The sequence below is a fragment of the Saccostrea echinata genome, unplaced genomic scaffold (genome assembly GCF_033153115.1).
Source record: "Saccostrea echinata isolate AGI-Se365-2 ecotype Australia unplaced genomic scaffold, CSIRO_AGI_Sech_v1 ptg000058l, whole genome shotgun sequence".
NCBI classification, from domain to species: domain Eukaryota; kingdom Metazoa; phylum Mollusca; class Bivalvia; order Ostreida; family Ostreidae; genus Saccostrea; species Saccostrea echinata.
This window is the reverse complement of record NW_026889807.1, coordinates 4,089,744-4,114,956: the sequence shown is the minus strand read 5'-3', so window position 1 is coordinate 4,114,956 and position 25,213 is coordinate 4,089,744. Positions and strand designations below refer to the sequence as shown.

Sequence of the window (25,213 nt, the reverse complement as noted above, 5' to 3'; positions counted from 1 at the left end):
AGAATTTAATTATGAAATTTTACCTAGCTGTGGACTAAATTGAGAGTATATACACAAGATAAACAAAAACTGTAAGACAAAATTTACCAAAGCAAAAAAAAAAATCAAACCACCGGGCGGGGGTTGGGGTGGGGAGGAGGGCGCCGGTGCTACATCTGTCTGGTTTTGGGAAGATTTTTAAAGATTTTCTGTATATATTTCTATTTAAAACTTTGATCACCCATTTTGGCCCCACCCTACCCATGGGGTCATGATTTGAAAAAAAATTGATTTTGTTTTTGTTTGTTTGTTATAAAAAAAGTCCATCTCGAGAATTTTTCATTCGTATGTAGACGTCACCACTTGCCGGTGGAGGGCTGCACATTTAGACCTATACTTGGCACTTAGGTTAATTGAGCAATGATGGATCTTTTTCGTAGCAGCACCTCAAAATTAACGTACCCAATGTAGCTTTCACATAAATATAATCTCTTCTGACCCAGTAGTTCTTAAAAAAAGATTATGAAAGATTTTTTTTTCTAAATATTATATGAAAAACTTTTATCACCTATTGTTGTCACACCCTTTCCCCGAGGGACATGTTCTGAATAAAACTGAATCTACACCTTATAATGAAGCTTTCACATAAGTTTCAACTTTTCTGACAAAGTGGTTCTTGAGAAGATTTAAAAAAAATCACTAAATGTTCACTAATTATTAACTACTCCCTTGAAAGAGGGCATGGCCCATCATTTGAACAAACTTAAATCCCGTTTATCCACTGATGCTTTATGGCAAGTTTGGTTAAAATTGACCAAGTAGTTCTTGAGAAAAAGCTGAAATTGTGAAAAAGGACGGTCAGACAAAATATGATCAGAAAAGCTCACTTGAACTTCCAATTCAAGTGATCTTAAGCTGTCAACCCCAACACCAATTATATCGGCACATAATTGTATTTAAGAATAACGCTAAAGATAATTTCCAAATTATCATTACTACTGAACAAAAAAAACTAATATAATATAATATAATTCAATCTCCAAGAACATATTACAAATAATAAAAAAATAGAAAGAATAGGCTGAATTGTCATATATTGCAAGAGTTGTGGTATCTTGTCACATCATGGTGATGTACATCAATCCTTAACCCAATTTTCTGACCAAAAAGTTTTCTTCCTACAGTATTGTGAGTAATGATGTCTGTCTCCCTCCGTGCGTGCGTGTGTGTTCGTCAATCTCTCTTTCCTTTTTTTCAAGTAAATATTCGTCAAAACAACATATGCCGACCTGGACTGTACATACTGTCGCCGACGACAATATGTGCTTGTGCTTGACTGTACATTTCGTCGTCCATTATGCAGGAGGAAAATAAGGCTTTTCTCGGTACATATTGTCGCCGGTGACGATATGTACCGATGGACGACAATATGTGCAGTGAGGGTAGGTACATATTGTCGCCGACGACAATATGTACAAAACGACAATATGTACCGTCACAGGGGGTCGAGTCCCCCCTCACCCCCTCTATATCCGCGCAGGTCGTATGTATTTTTCATAGAAATTGTGTACCGAATTCATAATGGCATAGCCCATTGACAAATTTTTCATACAAACCTTGTTGAACATGATCCAACAATACCACATTTGCAGTTTATTGATGTTGTCAGTTGCGAGTATTGGAGGCTTCTAACTTCCTGTTTATTAAGGTAGTTACACATCATAGATATAAATTTCGAATATTTGTCCGGGCCTTAGCTTAAATACCCTTTAACATTTAAGACTTCATACTTGAAACATAGATTGAGAATTCGAAAGAGTGCATGCCACCAAGGTTTTTGACCTTGATTTATTTCTAAGATAAAGGTCAATTTTTTACTTCAAAATGGAGTCCAGGCCTTAGCTTAACTACCCTTTGATATTAGGACTTCAAATTTGTAAAATAGAAAGTATTGATACAAGATGCACTGAATCAGAATTTTGACCTTGACCTTTTTTTCCCTTCAAGGTCAAATAAAAAATCACGATTTGACCTTAACTTGAGAGCCCTTTGACAAGGTGGCATGGAGGAAGAACGCATGCCATCAAATTTTTTTTACCTTGATCCAATTAGTATAATGTCAAGGTCAATATTTTACATTAAAATAGATTCCAAGCCATAGCTTGAGAACCCTTACATATTAGGACTTCAAACTTCAAGGAAAGAAGACATTAATACAAGATGCAACGCACCAAAATTTTGACCTTGACCCCTTCCTTCAAGGTCAAATAGAGAAAAATCTTAATGACCATAACCTAGGAATCCTTTGTAATAAAGACTTCAACCTTAAAACATGAAGAGGTGGTATGAAGGACGGATGCATGCCACCAAAATTTGTGACCTTGATCCAATTTATATCAAGGTTAATCTTTAACATCAAAATAGTGTCCAAGCCATAACCTGAGAACCCTTTGATATTAGAATTTTAAACTTGGAATATAGTAAGAAAATATTGATACAAAATGCACTGCACCAAAGTTTAGTCCTTAACCCCTTTCTTCATCAAGGTCAAATTGAGAAAACGTGACTAGACAACGAGGGGTGATCGAAAAGTTCGCGAACTATCTCTATATTTATAAAACCACAATTCAGATCAGAATGAAATTTGGCACACATATAGTCATACACATATTCTATAAATAGCAGATGTTATATAATGTTTTGCTTCGTGTTTGTGACGTCACAATGTGAAAATGACGTCAATATGTACGTGACTTGTGACAAAAAATGGTTCACTCAGTCGTACTAGAGCAACGAACTGCTGTAAAGTTTAACGTATATCTTGGAAATTCCTTTGCAGTAGAATATGGTAATTTGTACAAGGTTTATGAAGACAAAAGACTTACCAGAAGTTCAATCATTAATTGGATTGATTGTTTTAGTGAAGGCAGGGAGATGGTTAAAAATGATGTTTGTTCTGTTACCCACCGAAAGCAAGCCGGGGAAAAGATGTGTCCTTAGTTGAGCAATTTGTAATAAAAGATCGCCAAGTTACAATTAGAAAAATAGTTGAAAATCTTAACAATAATATAATTATTAAATCCCTAAAATATCGTTTACTTAAGACTTTAAACATATGAGATATGATAAAAAGAGGTCGTCCATACTTTATCCACATTGGATAAACGACGTTCCCGAGAGAGAGGACTCGGGTTTTGATGACCACTATGCTAATTCTGGGAAGGGATGTCCTTATCCACCCATCCTATTGCCGAAATTTAGCCATTTCTGGCAGATGGACTGTTCTTGTTATAAAAAATAACTTGCATGGTAAGAAATATAAGACTCGGAAAAATCTTTTAACTTCTTTGAACAGAACGCCATGGAGCATGTCACGTGACCGCCTGGATCATGTGATTCGCGCATGGGCAGAACAATGGCAGATGTGCATTATAATCGGAGAGGGCTACTTTAAAAAATAATGAGCACTGAAACCTCATTTTATTTCTTTTAAGGAAATAATGCAATTAGTTCGCGAACTTTTTGATCACCCCTCGTATAACTTGAGAACCCTTTAAAATTTAGATTTCAAACTTGGAACATGGAGAGGTGGTATAGAAGAAGAGCCAACGTTTTTCACCTTGACATATTAACTAAGTCTAGGTTAATCTTTTACATGAAAATATAGTCCAGGTCATAACTTGAGAACTTTTTTTACATTAGGATTTCAAACTTGGAACAAGGAAATACAACATTAAGACTAAATGCACTGCATCAAAATATTTGACCTTGACCGCTTTCTTAATACAAGCTCAAATTAAGAAAAACACTACCAGACCATAACGTAAGATCCTTTTGACATGAAGACTTAACATTTTGTACGCAGATTGAAGAGTTTGAGCTGAGGTGCACTGCATTATTATTTTGACCCTGCTCGTATTATTGCACTAGTTTATGTTAGTATAGAAGTGGAGACATTTTTTGAAAAAGAAACAATACCAAATAGTTTTTAATATTTTCAATCACTTTTACTTATTTCAAATGTTGTTTTTCATGTCCTTTTTTTTTGGTTGCTTTGCCAATTTCTGATTTATTTTTGTCTTGCCCTTTTCTATTTAATACGTGAAAGAAAAACTTGATTTTAACTGTTTCCATAAATTTCAAACATCAATCATTAATTCTATCAAAACGTGCAAGCAAGTGACGTGTCAAAGACTGCGTATACGCAATCCTTTATCATTTTACTGGACATGCTTTGTCTTACTTTTATTCCCAGATGTTTATCTCTAGGCCAAACAAGGTCAAAAACGCCCACATCCTCTACGCATGGACTTACATTAGTGCTCTTGTCTTCTGTACATCCGCACTTAGAGTTCATTACCATACTTGTTCGCCAGTGGCCAGATCGCATGAAGAAGGAACAGTTGTTACCTAATTTTTATCGACTTAGGTCAGTCGCGGCCGTGATGAAAACAAATAGAAAGAGTTCACCTGAGTGACTTAGGTGACTTAAGTCATTAAAAATCCGAGAAAATCTCCCAAGTTTAGCTTAGTTGTTTAAAAATGCCACGCGATGTCTATAAATTTTGTTCTTACTTAAAGTAATTGACTAAGAAAGTGAGCGAGCATCATGTGAAAATGAAAGAAAAAAAATGATGGAAGTACATAACACAAGATTGTGGTTTTACAGAATTCCACGTAAAAAAACGATGGTGATTAAAATACGTATGAAATGTTTGATGAATTTATTTTCAAGCATTTGATTGTAGATGTCTGGTGTAGAAGACGTCTTAAATATCTCTGAGAAAACAGTGGAAGAATTTTCTAGCTATACAGTAGCAACCAGTCCCAACCTGACAGAAAGCAGTCCCAGAGCGGTCTCAGTGACTGCTTTCTGGGACTGCTTGAGCAGTCCCACATGGAGCAAAGACCAACTATACCATAAAAATACACTTTTATGACACAGCATTCGCATCTTTCCGAGAAATACTTGAAGTCCATTTAGTCAAGGGTCATACCACAAAGATGATTTGAATGCCACGAATCACCAGGACTTGTGTAGTGTAGTGGGTAGTGTGCTAGTCTTAAAGGAAACTGATATTCAGGATTCTTATTGCAAGAGTTCGATCCCCACGAATACCACATTATCTTTTTTAAATAAGAGAATGAATTTTGCTGAGAAAATTTTCCTCAGAAAAGTTTTATCATAACTTCATAAATTTACATAATGAAAACGTTACTCTAAATACTAAATTCACAAATTGCATATGATTTTTATAATTCTGAAGCTATAGGCATTCTACAAGTCTTGTTCACCCATCTCCATTATAGCAAATATGTGGTATATTAATTTTAAACCAAATTAAATCGATTTGTTTATTTCCTGTGATTGATATTGGTTTCCGTATACATGTATTTACAGGAAAAGAAAATTGAACGACTTATTTTTTCTGCCAGAATTAGCTAAAATGAAATATTACGATTATCGAGCAAGGCCGATTCCGATAATACTGTGCGTGAGTTATTCATTGGTGTTGGAGCTTGTGAAAAATTCTTTTTAAATTTTGCCGACTGATATATTCTGTTTATGATTACTTTCACTGACTTGCGGATTGAAATGTCTTATTCTATAAACGTTTCCATGTACATATGTAAATCGCGTGAGTGAATACCCCAGATTATATGCAAAATTAAATGTTTACAATCACTAGATATTATCTCCTTTATTGCTTGGACCCTGATGTCCACGCAGAAAATATATAAGTGGGGTTAAACCGGATGCCACGGGCTTACGTCAGGCTACGCATGCGCGAGAATGCTAGAGAGTTCGCCTCTAAGACAACTTGCCCTTAGAACAATTCGCCCTTTCGAATTATAATATGCCAGTTATTGGCAAACCTCGCTCTAAAATCTGCACATCGTACTTTCATATAGGGTTTCATATAGGACGTTTTAGGCTGTGTAGATGGCACCTTTTTGGAATTATTGCCCCTAATGAAAATGAGCCTGATTAGGTCAACCGTAAAGGTTTCCATTCATTGAACGTACAGGTAATTTTTTTAGCAATGTTTCAAAAATAATATGCGCAAATTTAAGATTTTTTCCAGAGGGGGATTTCAACTCAAAAAAATTGTCAAAATCCTATTTTTTTAATAAAGGGAGAGGGGTGTTAGTCACAGTCACTTTATCAATCTAGTCACTATAAATCACTGGGGCGTGCAAATTCCTCATCAAACCCGCGCATGTTGATGTTGATGATTATCGCACATTTTAAAAAGCATGCTTCAACATTATCCTTGTATAATTATGTTTCCTTTTAATATTTAACTTCTTCTAAAGGCTGTCTGCGATGCCAACTTCAGAATAACAAGTATTTATGTGAAATGGCCTGGTAGCGTCCACGACAGCCGAATATGGCGCGAATCTGCATTGTGTCAGAAATTTGAGAACGGTACTTTGTTTGCATATATATAAAAATCACGTTCTTATTATTTCAAACGCACAAATCCCAAAGATTACTTGTATTTCTATAGGGTGTAATTCTGTATTTCATTTAATAGGTGAATATAACGGATTTCTGCTAGGAGATTCTGGCTATCCGTGTAAAAGGTATCTCATGACACCATTTCTAAATCCCTCTACTGTCACACAACAGAGATTCAATGCAGCACTTTGTAAGACCAGAGTAATAGTAGAACAAACGTTTGGAATTTTGAAGCGCAGATTTTCGTGCTTACAAGGAGTACTTAGGTATATGGAAGTTGATAAAAACGTTGTTTGAAATATTTGTAAAGCTAGGCTCAATATACATGTACTTTATCAGTATTATTGCATTCAATCATTAAATTTTGTCAGTGGGGAGAAAGAATATTTCAACAAACTTTAACTGGAGAAATAAACTGCCAATCATTCTATGCAGGACAGCCCCACGTCAAGCTGCGAAGTACATCGTTGCTTGTGCAATATTGCATAACATTGGAATAGAAAGAGGAGACATTGTTGAATCTACACAAGTTCAAATTTGTGTTGGAAACGACAATTGCAACAATGCATTAGCTGGTGATGGTTTCAACATGCGCAATTACATCGTGGATACGTATTTCACTTAAGTAAAATAACTTACTACACGTACCTATACAAAACTCGCGAAATTAATTGATCCTGGCTTGATAAGGATGAGAATAAAATTTCAGAACAAAGCGATACTGCCATTTATACAGATTTTGACAGTAATGACAGAAAATCAATTTTTTTATTATATATATTTACATTTTTTAAAAACAATATTATAGGTTTCATGTATAATTTCTTTTCCTTTAACATGTACATTTTCCAAAATCGGTTTCTTCATTTTGGTTTTAATTTGTTTTTGTGCAACACACCATTACAATTCATTAATCATACTTGAATTACTTGTACTGGTATAAATGACAGAATTTGGAAATCGCTCCTCGAACTGACGGACCAAAAACGCTTTCTTAACATCAATGAGCTCCTTTTCTGCCTCTAGCTTTTGCTTTTCAATTATCAACTTTTCTATTTCGAGTTTAATTTTCTTATCCAATCTGAGATTCTCCAACTCTTCTTCTTCAAGTGCATCCTTCATTTGTTTTCTTTTGGACTTTTCAGAAAAGACTGAATGATCAGATTCTAAGGCTGTAGTCAAAGATTTAGAGATGATAGAAGATGTACAGGCAGAAGTCGAAGTTGTAGAGGCTGGTGTACTCGATTCCATGCCCTTTTCAATTTCTGTTAAATTTATACACAATTCATTACATCCTTACGATTACATGTGTAATTCTTGCATGAACATTTACATTGTGAATGTAACAGACTCTTGCTACTCGTTTACATATATTACGTTGTAATAACATGGATTTAAAATTGATTTTCAAATTTGTGAAATGAGAAGATTCAGCAAAATTTAAAATTGAATGTTTCATTTTATTTTTTTTGTTTTTACCATCAGTGACGTCTGTGTCGATGCCATCCGGCAATCCGCAAATCTGTGGTCGCCAGTCAAACGCCTGCATCAAGGCGTCCTCAGAAGCTGTTAGAGAGGGAGGAGCCGGACCACCACCTGTCTTTGGCTTTCGCAACATGTCAATTTTTTCTTTTCCTAGGCCAATACATACCCCTCTTATTTACGTTAAATATATCTAAATATTTTTGCATTTTTTAAGCAGGATTAGATTAGACAATTCATTTTTCATTCATCGAGAAAAAAAATAATATTAAAAATGTAATTTGCGTCATTCATGTAACACTTTCCTTTTGCAATTTACTATTTTAAAGAAAGCGAAAACTTTTAAAAACTGTCGTCATGAGTGCGTTAATGTTACATTTTACATGACTGTGTTTTTGTTTTGCATAAACTTGAACCAAAAAGATAACAATAATGATAACAATAAACCTTTATACATGTATGGTTTTGCACTGAAAAAAACAATGTAAATCAACTAAACAGATTTTAAATAATCAGCAAGTCTAAATGAAACCTAAAAGAATTAAACAACTAAAATACCTCTTTGTTTGATGATATTAATTTTTTTTTAACAGTCTCGTTGTCCCTGTCATTTTTGTAGCTTCTACAACAAAATCATTTTGAATATCAAACGCCCGAACGTATTTATAGACATATTATGTTAAAAAAAAGTAAGTCGTTAAAAAACATCTGTATGCAGAGAGATAGGGAAACGACGGCATTGTATACCGACTTTGGTGTATAAGGCGATACTCTCTATATGTTTATAATAATAATAACTGGTGATAGAGGAATATATAAGAACACTTTGGAAAATGCTAACACATAATTTCAGACCGTGGAACATAACTGGAAATGTTGGAAAGAAAGCAACTGGTCGTCTGAGAAAACAATGGATTGGAATTTGATAAGTCAGAAGTTGCTTTATGAAGTCCATTGAGGACCTATCAAAAAGATTTCTGAATTCGATATAATGAATATTGTAGACTTTGTTATAACCCATTTAGTTCGTTATATCAATTTCATTGAATCAAATCATTTATAACAAATTTAATCCTTTATAACAAATTTATTGAATTCGTTATAACAAATCAAAAATTTGTTGAAAGGAATTCAACTCGTTTTAACGAGTTCTAAAACCTGTTGAATTATATTCGTTATAACGAATCCAAAAATTTGATATAGCGAATCTTATTTGATTAATCAAATTCGACAATTCGTAATATCAAATTCATTTATATACATTTTTCTATAGACAATAATTCTTGAATTTGATATCAGGAATTTGATCCGTAGTAAATTTCAGAATTTGTTTAAAAAAAATTGTTATAACAAATTTTAGATTTGTTACACGATTTTAATTTGTTGTAACATATTTTTAGATTCGTGATAACGAATTCAACAAATTTGCTATAACAAATTTAGTCTGTTATCAAGAATACAATTTTTTATCGATTGAATTTAATGACTGATCCAGAAGACAAATTATTTCAATTTCTGAATAGTTTGGAATTATTATAGCTAAGAATTTTCTATTCAGTGTTTTTAGAGAAATGAATGTATTTGGGGGGGGGGGGGTATTTGAATAAATAAAAATATCAATGAAAAGATTTTATGTTATTTTGCTATCACTAATAAGTTCACTAGCCTATATATGATTAAAATAGTTTTGATATGAATGTATTCCAACTTTAAAATGTTCAAATTAAATGTCCTTTCTAAACCCGTTAAGCCGTAAATAAAAAAAAAACTAACTTGAAAATTATTTACAGCCCAACTTTTCAAGAATGTTTTTTTTTTTTTTTTTTTTTTTTTTTTTTTTTTTTTTTGTGCATTATCATGCATTAAAAAATTCTAATCTACAACGTATCAATTGTTTTGACTGCATGTAAAAGATGGAAATGTTTTCAATCTTGTCAGTTAATGTTCGTCGGTCTTAAATGCGTTTAAAAAAGCAGCATCAGTATTTTTTTACCAACTTAATTACAACTGCACAACATATGTATCATGAATTTCGAACCGTCACGTTCCGAACAGTATTGAGTCGAAATGAATAGTTACCCATAAAAATTTAAGGGAGATAACTTTATTTACAACAGTTCCACATTACAGGTTGCACAACAGTATTAAATTTTGCTATATATTCTTACCAAAAATGCGCATCTTTGAGTAGGTGGTATTAATTGAAAACGAACTTTTGAGAAGTTTCCTTTTCAGATCTTGTAAAACTATTCTTTATAAAGATTTCAGTACCAAAAAATACATAGCCATCCAGCAAGGCACGCAAGTTTGTTTCGGTCGAAGTCGAGCAGGTGCTTGAAAATCAAGTCCACGTTTCTAGTTACGGTCTTAAGTTTAAGACTGTACTTAAGTCCTACTTAAGCATGGTCTTAGACTTAAGTACCCTTTATGTTACGACCCCCAGGTTTGTAATATAGCTTAAGTTCATTGACTGTAGAAATATTACCTAAAATATACTACAGAAGGGACACTCAACTGTTGTCTATCCAGTACTTAAATAAATAGGAAGTGACTCCATTTTGTATAAAATCTTAAAATCCGGTTATGTAAATTTTTCGGACCTCGCTGAAAAGGCCCAAGAAGATGCGATTCAGAGCTCCTATTACTTATCGGATTTTTGACCCCGTGACCTTGACCTTGAAGTTTGACCTACTTTTCAAAAAATTATTATTAATACTTTAAATTGATCATAACTTTTGAATGAGAAAAGGTAGGGATTTCATATTATACCTGTATATTACCTGTGACAAGACCTTTCCAAATATACTACGATTTTTGACCCCATGACCTTGACCGTGAAGTTTGGGTATATCGAATATCGTATACATTTCGAAATAATTGATTAAATGTCCATGAAATGAATTACTCTACCAACCTTCCGTCACGTAAACAATGTGAAAAATTATATTTGGAATATCTATAAACTAATTTTTAATTTACAAACAAGTTTAAAAAAAATACATTTATTTATAAAAATAAACGTGTGAAAATATAGGGAATTGTGTCTTGTTTATTATTTGTTTTAAAAAAGAACTGTATTGCCCGGCCAGTTAATCAAAAGGCATACACGTTACATAAAATGGATTCAACACCTGATGTTTCAATCGCCTATGGGCATGATTAACGGAATTTCCACGAGTTTTATTTGGGTATCTGTGTTACACATCATTGACCATGCTGGTCAACAATGAAACTAATGTCGATCTTCGAAATGCAAATATTTTTGTTTCAATAAATGTAATATTATAATAAATATAATATAAAATTATTTTAAATTTTTTGTTGGATTATTTAAACAATAAAATGCTTTCTTTGGTCGTTAGCACGGATATTAATGTTGCAGCTGTTGCAGAAAAAATACAATTCCCGTACTAATAAAAAAAAGAAAGGCATTTCATTGTTTATATTTATATCTGTATAAATAATCATATAAAGAAGGATTAAGTACGTTAAATATTCGATAATTGAAATTTACATCATTCTGTGTTTGTTTGATGGAACAGCCACTGCTCAAGAAATCGATATCAGCGGTTTGCTTAGTGTTTACTGACTGATTAACAACCATGGTTTTTATAAGAAATAAAGGAGATAATATCTAGTGAATGTAAACATTTAATTTTGCACATAATCTGGGGTATTCACTCGCGCGATTTACATATGTACGTGGAAACGTTTATAGAATAAGACATTTCAATCCGAAAGTCAGTGAAAGTAATCATAAACAGAATATATCAGTCGGCAAAATTTAATAAAGAATATTTCACAAGCTCCAACACCAATGAAAAACTCACGCACAGAATTATCGGAATCGGCCTTGCTCGATAATCGTAATATATAATTCTAGCTAATTCTGGCAGAAAAAAATCAGTCGGTCAATATTCTTCTTTTTCTATAAACACATGAATACAGAAACCAATATCAATCACAGGAAATAAACAAATCGATTTAATTTGGTTTAAAATTAATATACAAAAATAAATATACCACATATTTGCGATAAAGGAGATGGGTGAACGAGACTTGTAGAATGCCTATAGCTTCAGATTTATAAAAATCATACGCAATTTGTGAATTTAGTATTTAGAGTAACGTTTTCATTATGGAAATTTATGAAATTATGATAAAACTTTTCTGAGGAAAATTTTCTCAGCAAAATTCATTCTCTTATTTAAAAAAGATAATGTGGTATTGGGGTTCGAACTCTTGCAATAAAAATCCTGAATATCAGTTTCCTTTAAGACTAGCACACTACCCACTACACTACACAAGTCCTGGTGATTAGTGGCATTCGAATCATCTTTGTGGTATGACCCTTGACTAAATGGACTTCAAGTATTTCTCAGAAAGATGCGAATGCTGTGTCATAAAAGTGTATTTTTATGGTATAGTTGGTCTTTGCTCCATGTGGGACTGCTGAGGCAGTCCCAGAAAGCAGTCACTGAGACCGCTCTGGGACTGCTTTCTGTCAGGTTGGGACTAGTTGCTACTGTATAGCTAGAAAATTCTTCCACTGTTTTCTCAGAGATATTTAAGACGTCTTCTACACCAGACATCTACAATCAAATGCTTGAAAATAAATTCATCAAACATTTCATACGTATTTTAATCACCATCGTTTTTTTACGTGGAATTCTGTAAAACCACAATCTTGTGTTATGTCCTTACATCATTTTTTTCTTTCATTTTCACATGATGCTCACTCACTTTCTTAGTCAATTACTTTAAGTAAGAACAAAATTTATAGACATCGCGTGGCATTTTTAAACAACTAAGCTAAACTTGGGAGATTTTCTCGGATTTTTAATGACTTAAGTCACCTAAGTCACTCAGGTGAACTCTTTCTATTTGTTTTCATCACGGCCGCGACTGACCTAAGTCGATAAAATTTAGGTAACAACTGTTCCTTCTTCATGCGCTCGGTACTTTGTAGTGAAAGTTGCGGGACCTTAAAAACCGAGGCCCTGTGTAACGGTAGGCGTTTGCACGATAAAGAACCCTCACTGCTCAAAGGCCCTGAGTGCCGAGTAAAGGTCTAAAATGGTGACGTCTCTATATGAGTGAAAAATTCTCGACGTAAAACAACATACAACCAATCAATCTACTTTTTTCTACCCTTGTCGTTAGTCCTCCGTTGGTCATAAAGTGTTAAATATCTCCAGCTTAATCTCAGGAAGGGACAAAGCAATTTCAAACAATTTTGGTATGTACATGTAGCATAAATGGGTAAGGTGAATAAAAAAAACTATTTTCATTGTCGCTACCTCTCTGTGCTTCGCTGAGTGTGGCCAGGACCATCAAGTTTGATACAATCCTCATATATCTTCTTTACTTCTCGACATCCAGCAGTCAAACTGCTGGCATGATTACATGAAATGATAAGGAATAAGCCTTCTACCAAAACAAATGTGAAATTCGTGGCCCCTGGGTTCAGACACGATCCAGGTCATATATTAAAAATTCATTATATCTTCAAAAAAAATCTTTACTCTTGGACATCTAGCAGGTAAATTATTTTGATTATAGTGATTACTGTTAAATAATTTTATTTTCAAGTTTTATTTTAGCGTGAAAACAAAAGGAGCTTCTTCGCAAGGCATAATTTGCGCAAATCAATGATCAGGACATTTACGTGAACGAGTTTTCTCCAACGCGTGCAGTCTAGTTGTTGAATAAATACTTTTTTTTAACAGTTTAATAATTTAATTCTGGTTATAACGCGGTATTTGATTGGATAAAAAAAATGTACTTTATTTCGTATAAATGAATGAATTATAAATTATAACCCATACGAAAATGTCTAGTTGACCGTCAACTAGCAGTCAAATAGTTGTCAACTGAATAATCCAAAACAATTGACCACTAGGAGTTGAATGCTCTTCTGAAAAGCTGTCAACTGTTTTGTATTATAAAATGGTCAGTTGACCGTCAATTGACTGTTTTTCACCGAGTTGGCCATTAGTTGAATGCAAATACTTTGAAAATTTCATGCGAGAAAAGAGTTGACCATTGTTGAACACTTCGACTTTGCGAAATCTTGCAGAGTTAACTATAGTTGACCACTCAGTGTTAGAATATCCCTCTGACTCTATTTATGTTGGGTTTAAAATGACATTATTATAGATCGAGTTTGCAATTCCATAATTCTTACCAAAAATCTAGATTTGAATCAAGTAACGTGTGTCAGTGTGTGTTTTGTCAGAAAGTGGAGAATTTTGAATTGAAACAATTGTTTTCATGAATGATTCAGCTTGTACAATCCATGTAAGTATAAAATTTAAAGGGTTTTCTTTCTTTATATTTTTTTCTAAAAGATATTAGAAAGACATAATACTGTAGCTAGTATATGTCCCCACTATTGTGTACTTGTTAAAATATTAAAGATAACTTTAATTGTCATGCATCAAGTGTTTTGTTGGGTTTCTTGTTGTGTTGTTGGTAAAAATATGCCATTGCTTTAATTAGACAATCTAATTTTTGAGGCATAGCAACTTGTGAGTGTGTGCCAGCTAACTTTGTTTTATACATTTATATACATAGAGGATATTCAATGTTTTGTAGATGAATATGGAATTTATTTCACGATCGAGTGGGACAGGATTTTTTGATATTTTCACGAGTGCGAAGCACGAGTGAAAATATCAAAAAAGCCTGTCTCACGCGTGAAATAAATTCCATATTCATCTACAAAACATTGAATTTTCTGTTTATTACATTTTCTTTGATTTTCCCTTTGCCTCTGTCTTTTCTTAACACAGAGTCATAGGCTTGACGTCATAGTTGAGCGGTTGAGACGTCATAGCTTAGAAGTTGTGTGTCAGACTGAAAACATTACACAGCATGGATTTTAGCAACATATATTAGGAAGAAATTTGCAGTTTTAGCTCTATCAAGATACTTAGTTACTATCTCTATCTTATGACAGGCCAGAAATTATTTTTTACTTACTTTGATATCCTTTCACACTGTGAGAGAATATCATTTTTGGTATTCTTTCACACTGTGAGAGAATATCACTTTTATTCAATAAATAAATCACAGCATTTCACTGTTGAAAATGTTATAAATACATGTATATAGATGTATATCATTTTAGTAGCCCCATTGTATTTACTTTTCCTACTCAGAGACATGACATTTTTTCCAAACACACTGTTTGCCTTAGGTTTTCAAAACTTCCTCATTTTTTTTTTTTTTTGAAACTTTACATGCACTGACAAATGGAGTATTCAACAAAGGTCGACTGCAAAGAAAATAGAGGAGTATTCAACAGTGGTCAACTGCAAAGAAAATAGAGGAGTATTCAATAGTGGTCAACTGAACAGAAAATATAGGAGCTTTCAACAGTGGTCAACTGAACAGAAAAAAGAAGAGTATTCAACAGTGGTCAACTGCACAGAAAATAGAGGAGTATTCAACTAATGGTCAACTGCAAACAAAATAGAGGAGTATTCAACAGTGGTCAACTGCAAAGAATATATAGGAGCATTCAACAGTGGTCAACTATATGCAAATGAGTTGAACGCTCCCTCATTTGCATGACAAAAATTCAACTTATGGTCAATTGATTTCAACGAACCGTTAACTGAATACTCCGATTGAATTCTAATAGTATTTTTTTGTATGGGAAGGAATGAATTGAATAGCTACCCAATTTATACGGTATGAACTGGGTTGGAACAGTTTACGCTTTTTTATAAACCGCTTCGCAGTTAAACCTTTATCATCAATAGTTTTAAAATTTCAATTTCTTTTGTTTTTAATCTCAGTGTAACGTAAATAATTAAAAGAAAATGTTATTCATTTAAATATAACTTCTTTTGAAGTCCTAAAAAAGTTTCGTAAATTACACGTTATAAAATATTTTTTATTGAGTCTCAGCTTGAGCAAAATATTAATTAACATGTACATATACATGTTAAATAAAGCAATTTTAATACAATGAATACATGCAACATAAAAGAGATATACATCGTTACACTGGCCATTGTAAGAGATATATGCGGTTCGCCTTTGCTTTTTCTGTAACATCGTTTTTAAGATTTGATTGCTCAAATTTGGCAGTTAAATTTTCGCCTTTGCAATTTCTGTAATATCGTTCACACTGCAATAATACAGTACATCAAGAAATGAATTATTTTTTTGGAGATTTTCCCTTTTTTTTTTTAAAAATTCAAGCAAATTTCAAAACCTTTTTCCAAAATTTCCAAAACCTTTTTTATAAATATTGTTTTTTAAGAAAAGAACAACCGCAGAAAAATGCTGCATAACGTGACGGTAATTTATTGTCGCATTAGTGCATATAAGGATAAGGCAGCAGACACTGACGGAAATCTGTTCGGATGAAGTTTCTTGGGTTTATTCGATAACATCTGAGAAAATTGTAGATTAACCTCAACGCTCTAACATTGGGATTTCTCGGCTCTCGTAGTAGGATGTAGGCATTTTCTGTAAAAAAAAAAAAATAATAATAATAAAATAAATAAATAAATGAATAAATAAAAATTAAATAAATAAATAAAAAGCTGTTGATATCAAGTCAATGTAATCTGAATCATGATAAATTAGTGGATCTTGCTAAAGATTTTGAGACAGAGAAATCCGACCCAAGCTATCCTATTTTCCGGATTTTTATGAATTATAAGGGATATTTTGGGTTTTCATACAACTGTTGAATGCTAATTAGGTTACACTATCAACACACTAAGTCCACCTCCGTAATACTGATAATTAGTCTCATGCGATATTCCGATATTTCAAATTTATTAATTTAAACCTATGAAAATACATTGCATAAAACATGAACTTTAATTCATGAAAACATGTATACTACCTCATTTACCTTGCTTCTATAAAATCTAACAGGACTTCAGTTCCATATTTCTTGTCTTTAAAAGAAATTTAATGTCCGGGATTTCTGTATTTATGTGTTCTTTCCTACTTTTACCAGAAAGATTTCTGTGAAATGTGTTAGTATGGCTGTGATATTTCCCTCATAAATACATCTTAAAATATAGTGTCAACAATAGTAGAAGCTTAGTTATTTGTCTACTGTTAACGTCATAAAAGGTACATATTTGGTGAGTGCACAGAACAACAAAGATAGAGCTCGACAATTGCAACTGCTCGGGCCTTTCCTACAAGCTTACCAGAAGTCTCTGATGAGACTGTAGCTCTACTGGTCTGTACATATAACAAAGGAGAAGTAGCACTTAGATTTGAAACTTTGCAACATGCAGCAATAAATAGTATTATATATCTTAATATAGTCTACTTGTGTGCCAAGTTATATTGAAATCAAACAAAAACTGTAGGAGGAGTAGCATTTTGAAAGTATTTCACAGAAATTTCTATTTTAAGTAACCATGACAACACCATTCACTGAAATCAAAAACCAATATACACTTTCATGTATTGTAGTGTAGTCTAATAGTTTGCCAAATTAGATTGAAATCAGACCAAAATTGTAGCAGGAGTAATGTTTTAAAAGAATTTTACAGAAATTTCTATTTTTAGTAACCATGGCAAAACTATTCATCAAAGTCAAAAACCAATTCATCTGTTATAAATCTTAGTGCAGTCTACTTGTGTGCCAAGTTATATTAAAATCAGACTACAACTGTAGGAGCAATTGCGTTTTTAAGGAATTTCACAGATATTTCTATTTTTAGTAACCAGTAACCATGGCAACACCGTTCATCGAAATCAAATACCGATGCACTGAATTATGTATCTTAGTGTTGTCTACTTGTATGCCAAAATGAATTCAAATCAGACGAACACTGTAGCATAAGTAGCGTTTTAAAGGAATTTCACAGTAACCATGGCAACACTGTTCATCGTAACCAAAACTCCGATGCACTAAATTATGTATCTTAGTCTAGTCTATTTGTGTGCCAAGTTATATTGAAATCAGACCAAAACTGTCGGAGAAGTAGAGTTTTAAAGGAATTTTACAGAAATTTCTATTTTTAGTAACCATGGCAACACAGTTCATCGAAAATCAAAAACCGATGCACTAAATTATGTATCTTCGTGTAGTCTACTAATTTGCCAAGTTAAATTGAAATCAAACCAAAACTGTAGGAGGAGTAGCGTTTTGAAAAATTGTTCACAGACAGACAATAATTACACAGACGGATGAACGACGGACACCTTACTATCGCATAAGCTCTTCTGGTCTCTGACCAGTAGACCTAAAAAAACAACCTCGAATCCGTTACGTAGGGTCCATGACTACCAATCTTTTCATAAACATTGAAATAAATGTAGGGAAACTTATTTGTAGTGTCTGGAGCTTAACTTCATTGAATGTAAAGATATTACCTAAAATATACTACAGAAGGGACACTCAACTGTTGTCTATCCAGTACTTAGATAAATAGGAAGTGAATCCATTTTGTTTAAAATCTTAATATCCGGTTATGTAATTTTTTCCGACCTCGCGGGAAAGGCCGAGAAGATGCGATTCAGAGCTCTTATTTCTTACCTGATTTACTCCGTCCTTCCTGTCTGCAGGAGTAAACGATGGCGAAGTTTATATAATCTGTTTTAACAACCCAGTAATTTCCATTAGGGTCAACAGGCTGGACTGAAAATATACATATAGATAATAAAAAATGTAGAGTACTGATTTTTTGTTTTGTTTTGTTTTGTTATGTTTAGCACATGCACTTGTGTCGTGGGGCACCCCTAACTAATTTATTACCACAAGGTATCTAACTGGGACAATTTCAGGCACCCAAGCCTCAAGCTCGTATTTTGTTAATATATTGATTATTAACCTACTTTAAAATGACATCGTTCGCTTCTAGACACTTTTTTCTTGTCAAATAAATCGTTTCAGGCGTCTCTAGTCTTTATTGTAAACCACTCATTTATTCCTCGAAAATTACCTCGATACATACAATACATACAATTAAGACTTTAGATGGGATACAAACTTCCGGTAGTGGGTAGGATAAACCCAGAGACTTCCGAGTATCTCTGGTTTTATTCTTCATTTATAACCCCAACCGGAAGTTTGTTACGACGTACGAAAATTAGATCACCAGAAAATTATCTCCCTTGCCTTGAACAGCATTTCAACCAATGAAATAATTGAAAATTTTTATATCATGCAAATTTCTACCAATCACAAAAGAGGGGAAGTGCATAGTCCGAAGACCGTAAAATACTTCAACTCTATATACATACATCATGTACATCTATGTAATAAATTGGCTGTAGTTTCAATTTGAATGTCGATCAGTAGAGTGCATTCTCTCCAACTTGCTTTTTCATTTTAAATTGTTTGGTTTATAATGATTCAAGTTATACTACTAGAACTAATAAATCTTTTTTTTTAAATCATTATCTGGATTAAGACATATGATCAGTATGATATGTTGCAATATCAAACAGAAAAAAAGCGGTGCACTTACAAGGAGAAAATGTGACGGAAAGTCTCTCTGGGTCTCGTGGATTCACGGCTCTAGGGGTACCTTCTATACGAACAGGCTCACCAGTACTAAAATATTAAAAAAGAATATAAATATCATAATGTGCTTATGCCACAATCCCATAATTTATAACTAAAGAATCGCTTAAAATGATCGATTTTTTTTATTTGATAATAGAAATGATAAAGGTGAAATTCACCATACATTTGTTCTTTGATATCTAACGATTGAAAACTCTTCACATTAATTTTGAAATTCAGAAAGATGTTTTTGATTGCGTACATCTATGTAAAAAAAAAGCTGTTTTTTTTTTTTTTTTTTTTTTTTTTTTTTTTTTTTTTTTTTTTTTTTTAATCCGTCCTTAAATCTTGTGAACTTTCCAATAAATTAAAGTAATTAAGAAGAAGTTAGTCGCTGAATTCAACATAAATTGCACGCGAATGTGTTATGTGTGTATGTAAGGGGGGGACCAATTGGCGGGTTGAAAATAGCTTATAGTCTTCAGCGCTCTCATAATGTCCGTTTTAGGACGAGAGAAAAGGTTGACATCATTCAGCAAGATATTAAATAGTGCCCAGTCCCGCGGGGGACATTGAACGTCAAATACATTGTATTGAGCTAATTAATATACATCTATTCTGGCAGTTCTCAAGGAACGACAATCTTTGTAAGAAACAATGTACAGTATATGTTTAACATCCCCAGAAAAAATTGTAAATTATGTACTTGCAATGTAACTGGGGACTAATTTCCTTATCAATTTAAATGTGCAGATGTATGAAATATATGGAGATAACGAACAGTATTCAAGCTCAAAAGTCCATTATACAATACAAAATAGGAGCAGAGCAAACACGGACCTCCAAACATCAGAGGTGGGATCAGGTGCCATGGAGGAGTGAGCATCCCCTGCCGATCGGTCACACCCGCCGTGTGCTCCTTGTCATGATCGGGAAATAACGGAAAAATCCGCCGACAATTCAGTGTGTAAATAATGGCCTAACAATTAGTATGAAAAACGTCAGTCAGCATTTGACTCAATGATAAATTGTATTTGCTGACATCTATAATGAATTTTAGAGATACATGTATGTACATTATTACCAAAATCTTAGCAATCGAATCCAAATGTTTTGAAATTGGAAACGCTTTTCAGTGTCACAAATAGGAATCAACTTGTCATAATTTGTTTTAAATTGTTAGTAATTATAACTCAGAGAGTTGGATCTCTTGTTTAATTACGCTCTGATTGTTACATGTATCCCTGAAAATAACCTTCATTGTATTGTACAAACATGTGTATTTATATATGTCACAATGTTCATTAGAGTGTTAAGTTAATTGTTGGATAATTTTTGGGAGGTTGGGGATAATATCGTCAATTCTATTTCGACGGAAATAAATTCTCTGCCTATTAAATGTATTTCTTTGTAATTTTGGTCATATTTTAACAAAAAAAAAAAAATTAAAAGGGCATTCATTCTGGGAAAAAAAAATAACTACAGTACTTATTTATTTTTTATTCACAAAAAAGTGAATGGGATTGGGCAGCGGACAAAGCCTATTTTAGCCCTCTCCCTGCAGCAAGCTCAAGGTAATCACACACTATACAAGTATGATATTAATCAAACAAACATTGTAGAAAGAGAAACAAGAAAAAAGAGGACAAAATACAATAAAGTATTTATACCTGCCAATTTACTTAAGTTTTAGTGACATAACTGGAACTGGCGGTATTGTTTTGAGTGCATTTCATTGCATCAATCAACTGCAACAACAAAAACTTGATAGGAGGATAGGAAAGAAGTTCTTAAATTCAACATATATTAATTCACTTCAATAATCTTTCTTTTTCTCTATTTTTCCCCAGTTTTATATGACTTTACGTGTGTACAGTTAAACATCGGTTTAATTCTCAAACATTTTATCTCGAATACCATGGATATGCCAAGGTGAGTTGGAAGTCTCAATCACAATTTTGATAATTATGTATTTTACATGGATATCTCGGATATTCGGATACCTCGAAGTTTTTTTTTAAATTTTTTTCGACACCATTGAATTCGAGATTATAATATAAAATTAATCATCGCCATTTCCATCTTACCTTTCTTGAACTCCTGTGTTGACAACCCGAATTGATCCGTCATCGTTTCGGGTGTAACTTGCTTGTGAACATGTGACCCCTGCTTGGGCCGCCAATGGGAACCGCTCGAACTCGTACCAAATGCCTAGATACTGAAATAAAGTTGTGATCTTTTTGTCAATATGTCAGTCAGTAATAAAGTGCAGATGGTAGAAATTAAGAAATCAGTCCATAAATTTAGTTATGGGAAAAGAAAATAAAGTTACTATATATTTAGTATCCTAGATTATGAGCAAGCAATCGGAAAATCCCTTTATGAAAATAGGGAAATCAATACAAAAACCAAATCTAGACGTATTCATTTGAACATTGGCTTATCAACTTTAGATCCGTTTATTATCATAACTAATCAATAGTACATCCCTTTCAGCCCCCCCCCCCCTTCCCCCCGAAAGATGGGGTTAACAAGTTGAAAAGTTTATAAACTGAATGAAAATTACAAATCATTCTGTTTGTAAATGCAGCAACTATATTTAATGTACTTTATATTTTGTATATATCATTATTTATTCTCTATGTTATAAATCTTAACAAAAGTGAAATAATCAATTAAAGTTTTTCTCCCTTTCTTCATCAACTCCTCCATTCTCCCTTTCTTTCTTCTCCCTCTACTGAACTGTGATCCCCCACTCCCGGTCTGCTTCGTTAAGAAATGTCATGCATGGAAAAAAAATACAGCCAAAATATCTGATCTCAACTCAGATGAGACTGAGAAAAAACTTCGAGATATCCGAGAATCTGAGATTAAATGAATAAAAAGTCGTTGGGACTTCCAATGCAGTTCGACATATCCATGGTATTCGAGATATCAATACCTGGGATACCGAAGTTCAACTGTATAAATAACCTTGTCGTGGCATCAAATGACGCCTTTGTGTCGGGTCAAAACATTAATCATTGTTAATAACGATTCACTTACTAATATAAGAAAACTGGGTGATTTTGAGGAGAAAAAAAGTTGAAGGACCTTTTGTCAAATAATAAAAAAGTAGGAAAAAAAATTAATGTTGAGAATTTACTTGATATTATTTATGTTCCCAATCACTTGCATGCAACACCTAACAGTGGACTGGACAATGCATAATGAAAAAGTATAAAGTTGCACGAGCAAAAATGCTTGCCGCTTGCTTAAAATGTTACAAAATGACAGATTTACAGATTAATATTGCTATATGTCACTACGTTCGTCTGCCCTTTAGGGGATGCATATAAGTAGCCTTGTCAGATATAATAATTGCGTGACTGAATACTACAATTAACTTCAATTTGCATAGGAAATGGAGGATTAGATCCCTCTCTGAGCTTTGAAAATACATTATCCTAGCCATTTAACAAACATAAAGAAGTAATTTTAAAAGTGAAAAAGGGGGGGGGGGGGGGTATTCGTCGAAATCAATTTTCGTGGTAAAATATCATAATGACTGATTTTTGTACACAGAAAAGCGTGAATGTTGTCTTTGGTTGAAATAAAAGATTTTTTTTTTAAAGTAAAGACAATGAGATTTAAATTGGAAGAAATTAAATCAAGAAAAAGTAGACCTTTCCATTTTTAATAGAGGCCGTTTCCATTTAGATGACAATTCTTTATGACGCACTTTTACGCAGTTTCTTACAAAATTTAATGAATACAAATTATCTAAGTCTAAGACTAAAGTGAACAAAAATTAAATAAATATCTACATGTATTTTTATTATATAAACAAAATGAGTAGGTGTACAAATCGTGTATAGGTGTTTTATCAATTTAATTTTTTAGCATTAATCAATAATGTGGGGAAAAGAAAGTAATTGAATTCAAATCAAAGTTTAAACTAAAATGAAGTCCAACATCGAATGGACGCACAGTGGGAATTCTGGGACAAAAACCTCGGCTCGTCACTTGTCCATAAATTGAAGAAAAAACTAAATGCCACTACTATTCAGAATCCTTTTGATTTATATATATACTTGTCCTAACGGGGCCCAGACAGGTGTTCCAACAGAATCCCCAGGGCCAACATAAAATGTCTGATGCATTGTCCCTTTCAATGTTGATGCACTTAAGAAAAACAAACCAAACCAAAACAAAAAACTGGGTTGAATACAGGCGCATTTTTTCCTATTCATGCCTTAGTGTTAAAAAAAATCACATCTTGCTTGCTCTGAAACTAAAAAGTACACTTTGTCATTTATTTCAATTAATTAGCATTTTTACATAAAAGAAATTATCTCACGTGTGTTGCATCTTATGCACGTGTGACTGAAATAAAGGTTAAGTTATATAATTTGAATACCACAAGAAAACGCAGTTTTTAGTATAGTCCTTAAAAAATGAATTCAAATTCACAAATTGGAACATGGTAAATTAGTATTTTCGTACCACGCGATCCTTTTTGGATGATGAAGAGGAAAGAGGATCGATCAGAACGTGCTTTAGTATTAAGGCTCTGTTCTTTTATGGCTATTTTATTTCTTAAATAAAATCTACAACATGACTATAATTTTGCATTAAAAAAAGTAAAACTTTCTTTAAAGACTGAAATCTTCTAATATCCAGAAAATACATTAAATGTACCAGAATTACTCTGTGAATTCAATAATGGGAAGTTGCAAGAAATTCCGTCTGGTCTAGACAGTGATTTGTGGTGACTTCAATAAAAGTGCAATTTTCGCAATTCAGTGATATCCCCCTAAGAGTAATGGAGAAGGGCAGCTTTGAGGGATGGATCCTAAATTTCACAGGTTTTAAATGAAAATTAATAAACTGTTATACATGCAGCTAAATTTAAGTACATCATTGAGGGAGTTAGACAGATTTCAGTTTCGCAAGGTAAGGACTTTTTCCTGTGGCGAAGCCGAGAGAAAAAGTCCTGGTCTAGGGGAATTGGAATCTTGCTTAATCCTCAATGATATACTTTTTAAGTTTTATTATACCGAATACGGATTTCGAAGCAGAGATTAGCTCACTAGACTAACGCACGGCAAAACGAGAATTAGTCCATTCAGAGAAATTTCTAGAGTATATAGATTCAAACACAAATTTAGAATCGTACAATCAAAATTATATAAATATACAAATAAAATTTTGAGTTTTATCATTAAACAGACAAATGCTCAAATGTACAAATAACAGTTTGTTTTTGCAGTGGGATCTGAAGGTACATTTTACATAATGCAACCTTCTGTTACGGGGTGAAGTAGAATCCAATTAAACCATACTATATAGGATTTGATTGGAGAAGGCTAAATAGAATCTGATTGGTTGGGACTAAATGGACTTTGATTTTTCGTTGCAGGCCTTCCTGTAAAGAATGTGCTCCTCGGTATTTTGTGAATGACAGAGACTGAAACTTGTACTATTATATCCGGTCTTCGTCCCAGTGGAGGTACATGTATAGCTAACATAGTTCCTAGAGAGCAAGGTGCACATCTCTTTATGGGAACAAATGGAGAATTCCTCAACATTCCGAATCGTGGCAGAACTCCACAACCCAGAGGCGGACCCAGATTACCCACACAAAGGACACAACCCCTTATAGATCCGCTCACCCGTCAGCCACTGGATCCCAGGTTTATTGAGCAACTGGAATCACGGAGCATGCGTGATCCACGTATGGAACAACCGTTTTCGGTAGACCTTCCTCGTCTACAATTTGTCCCAGGTGCTGGAAATCCGAACATGGACCC

The 25,213-nt window shown here is 33.3% G+C and overlaps 1 protein-coding gene and 1 pseudogene across 1 annotated transcript; both read right to left on the bottom strand.

The window, feature by feature from the left end:
• Nucleotides 1-7,342: 7,342 nt before the first annotated feature.
• On the bottom strand, nucleotides 7,343-11,528 carry LOC133174565 (uncharacterized; annotated as a pseudogene).
• Nucleotides 11,529-16,253: 4,725 nt separating this feature from the next.
• Nucleotides 16,254-23,563, bottom strand: LOC133174564 (apolipoprotein D-like). The gene is made up of 7 exons (XM_061309672.1): nucleotides 23,546-23,563; nucleotides 23,376-23,459; nucleotides 22,597-22,605; nucleotides 21,509-21,639; nucleotides 19,384-19,469; nucleotides 18,450-18,551; nucleotides 16,254-16,408 (listed from the first exon to the last, which is right to left on the bottom strand). The coding sequence occupies exons 1-7, from the start codon at nucleotides 23,561-23,563 to the stop codon at nucleotides 16,254-16,256; spliced, it is 585 nt and encodes a 194-aa protein (XP_061165656.1).
• Nucleotides 23,564-25,213: the final 1,650 nt, after the last annotated feature.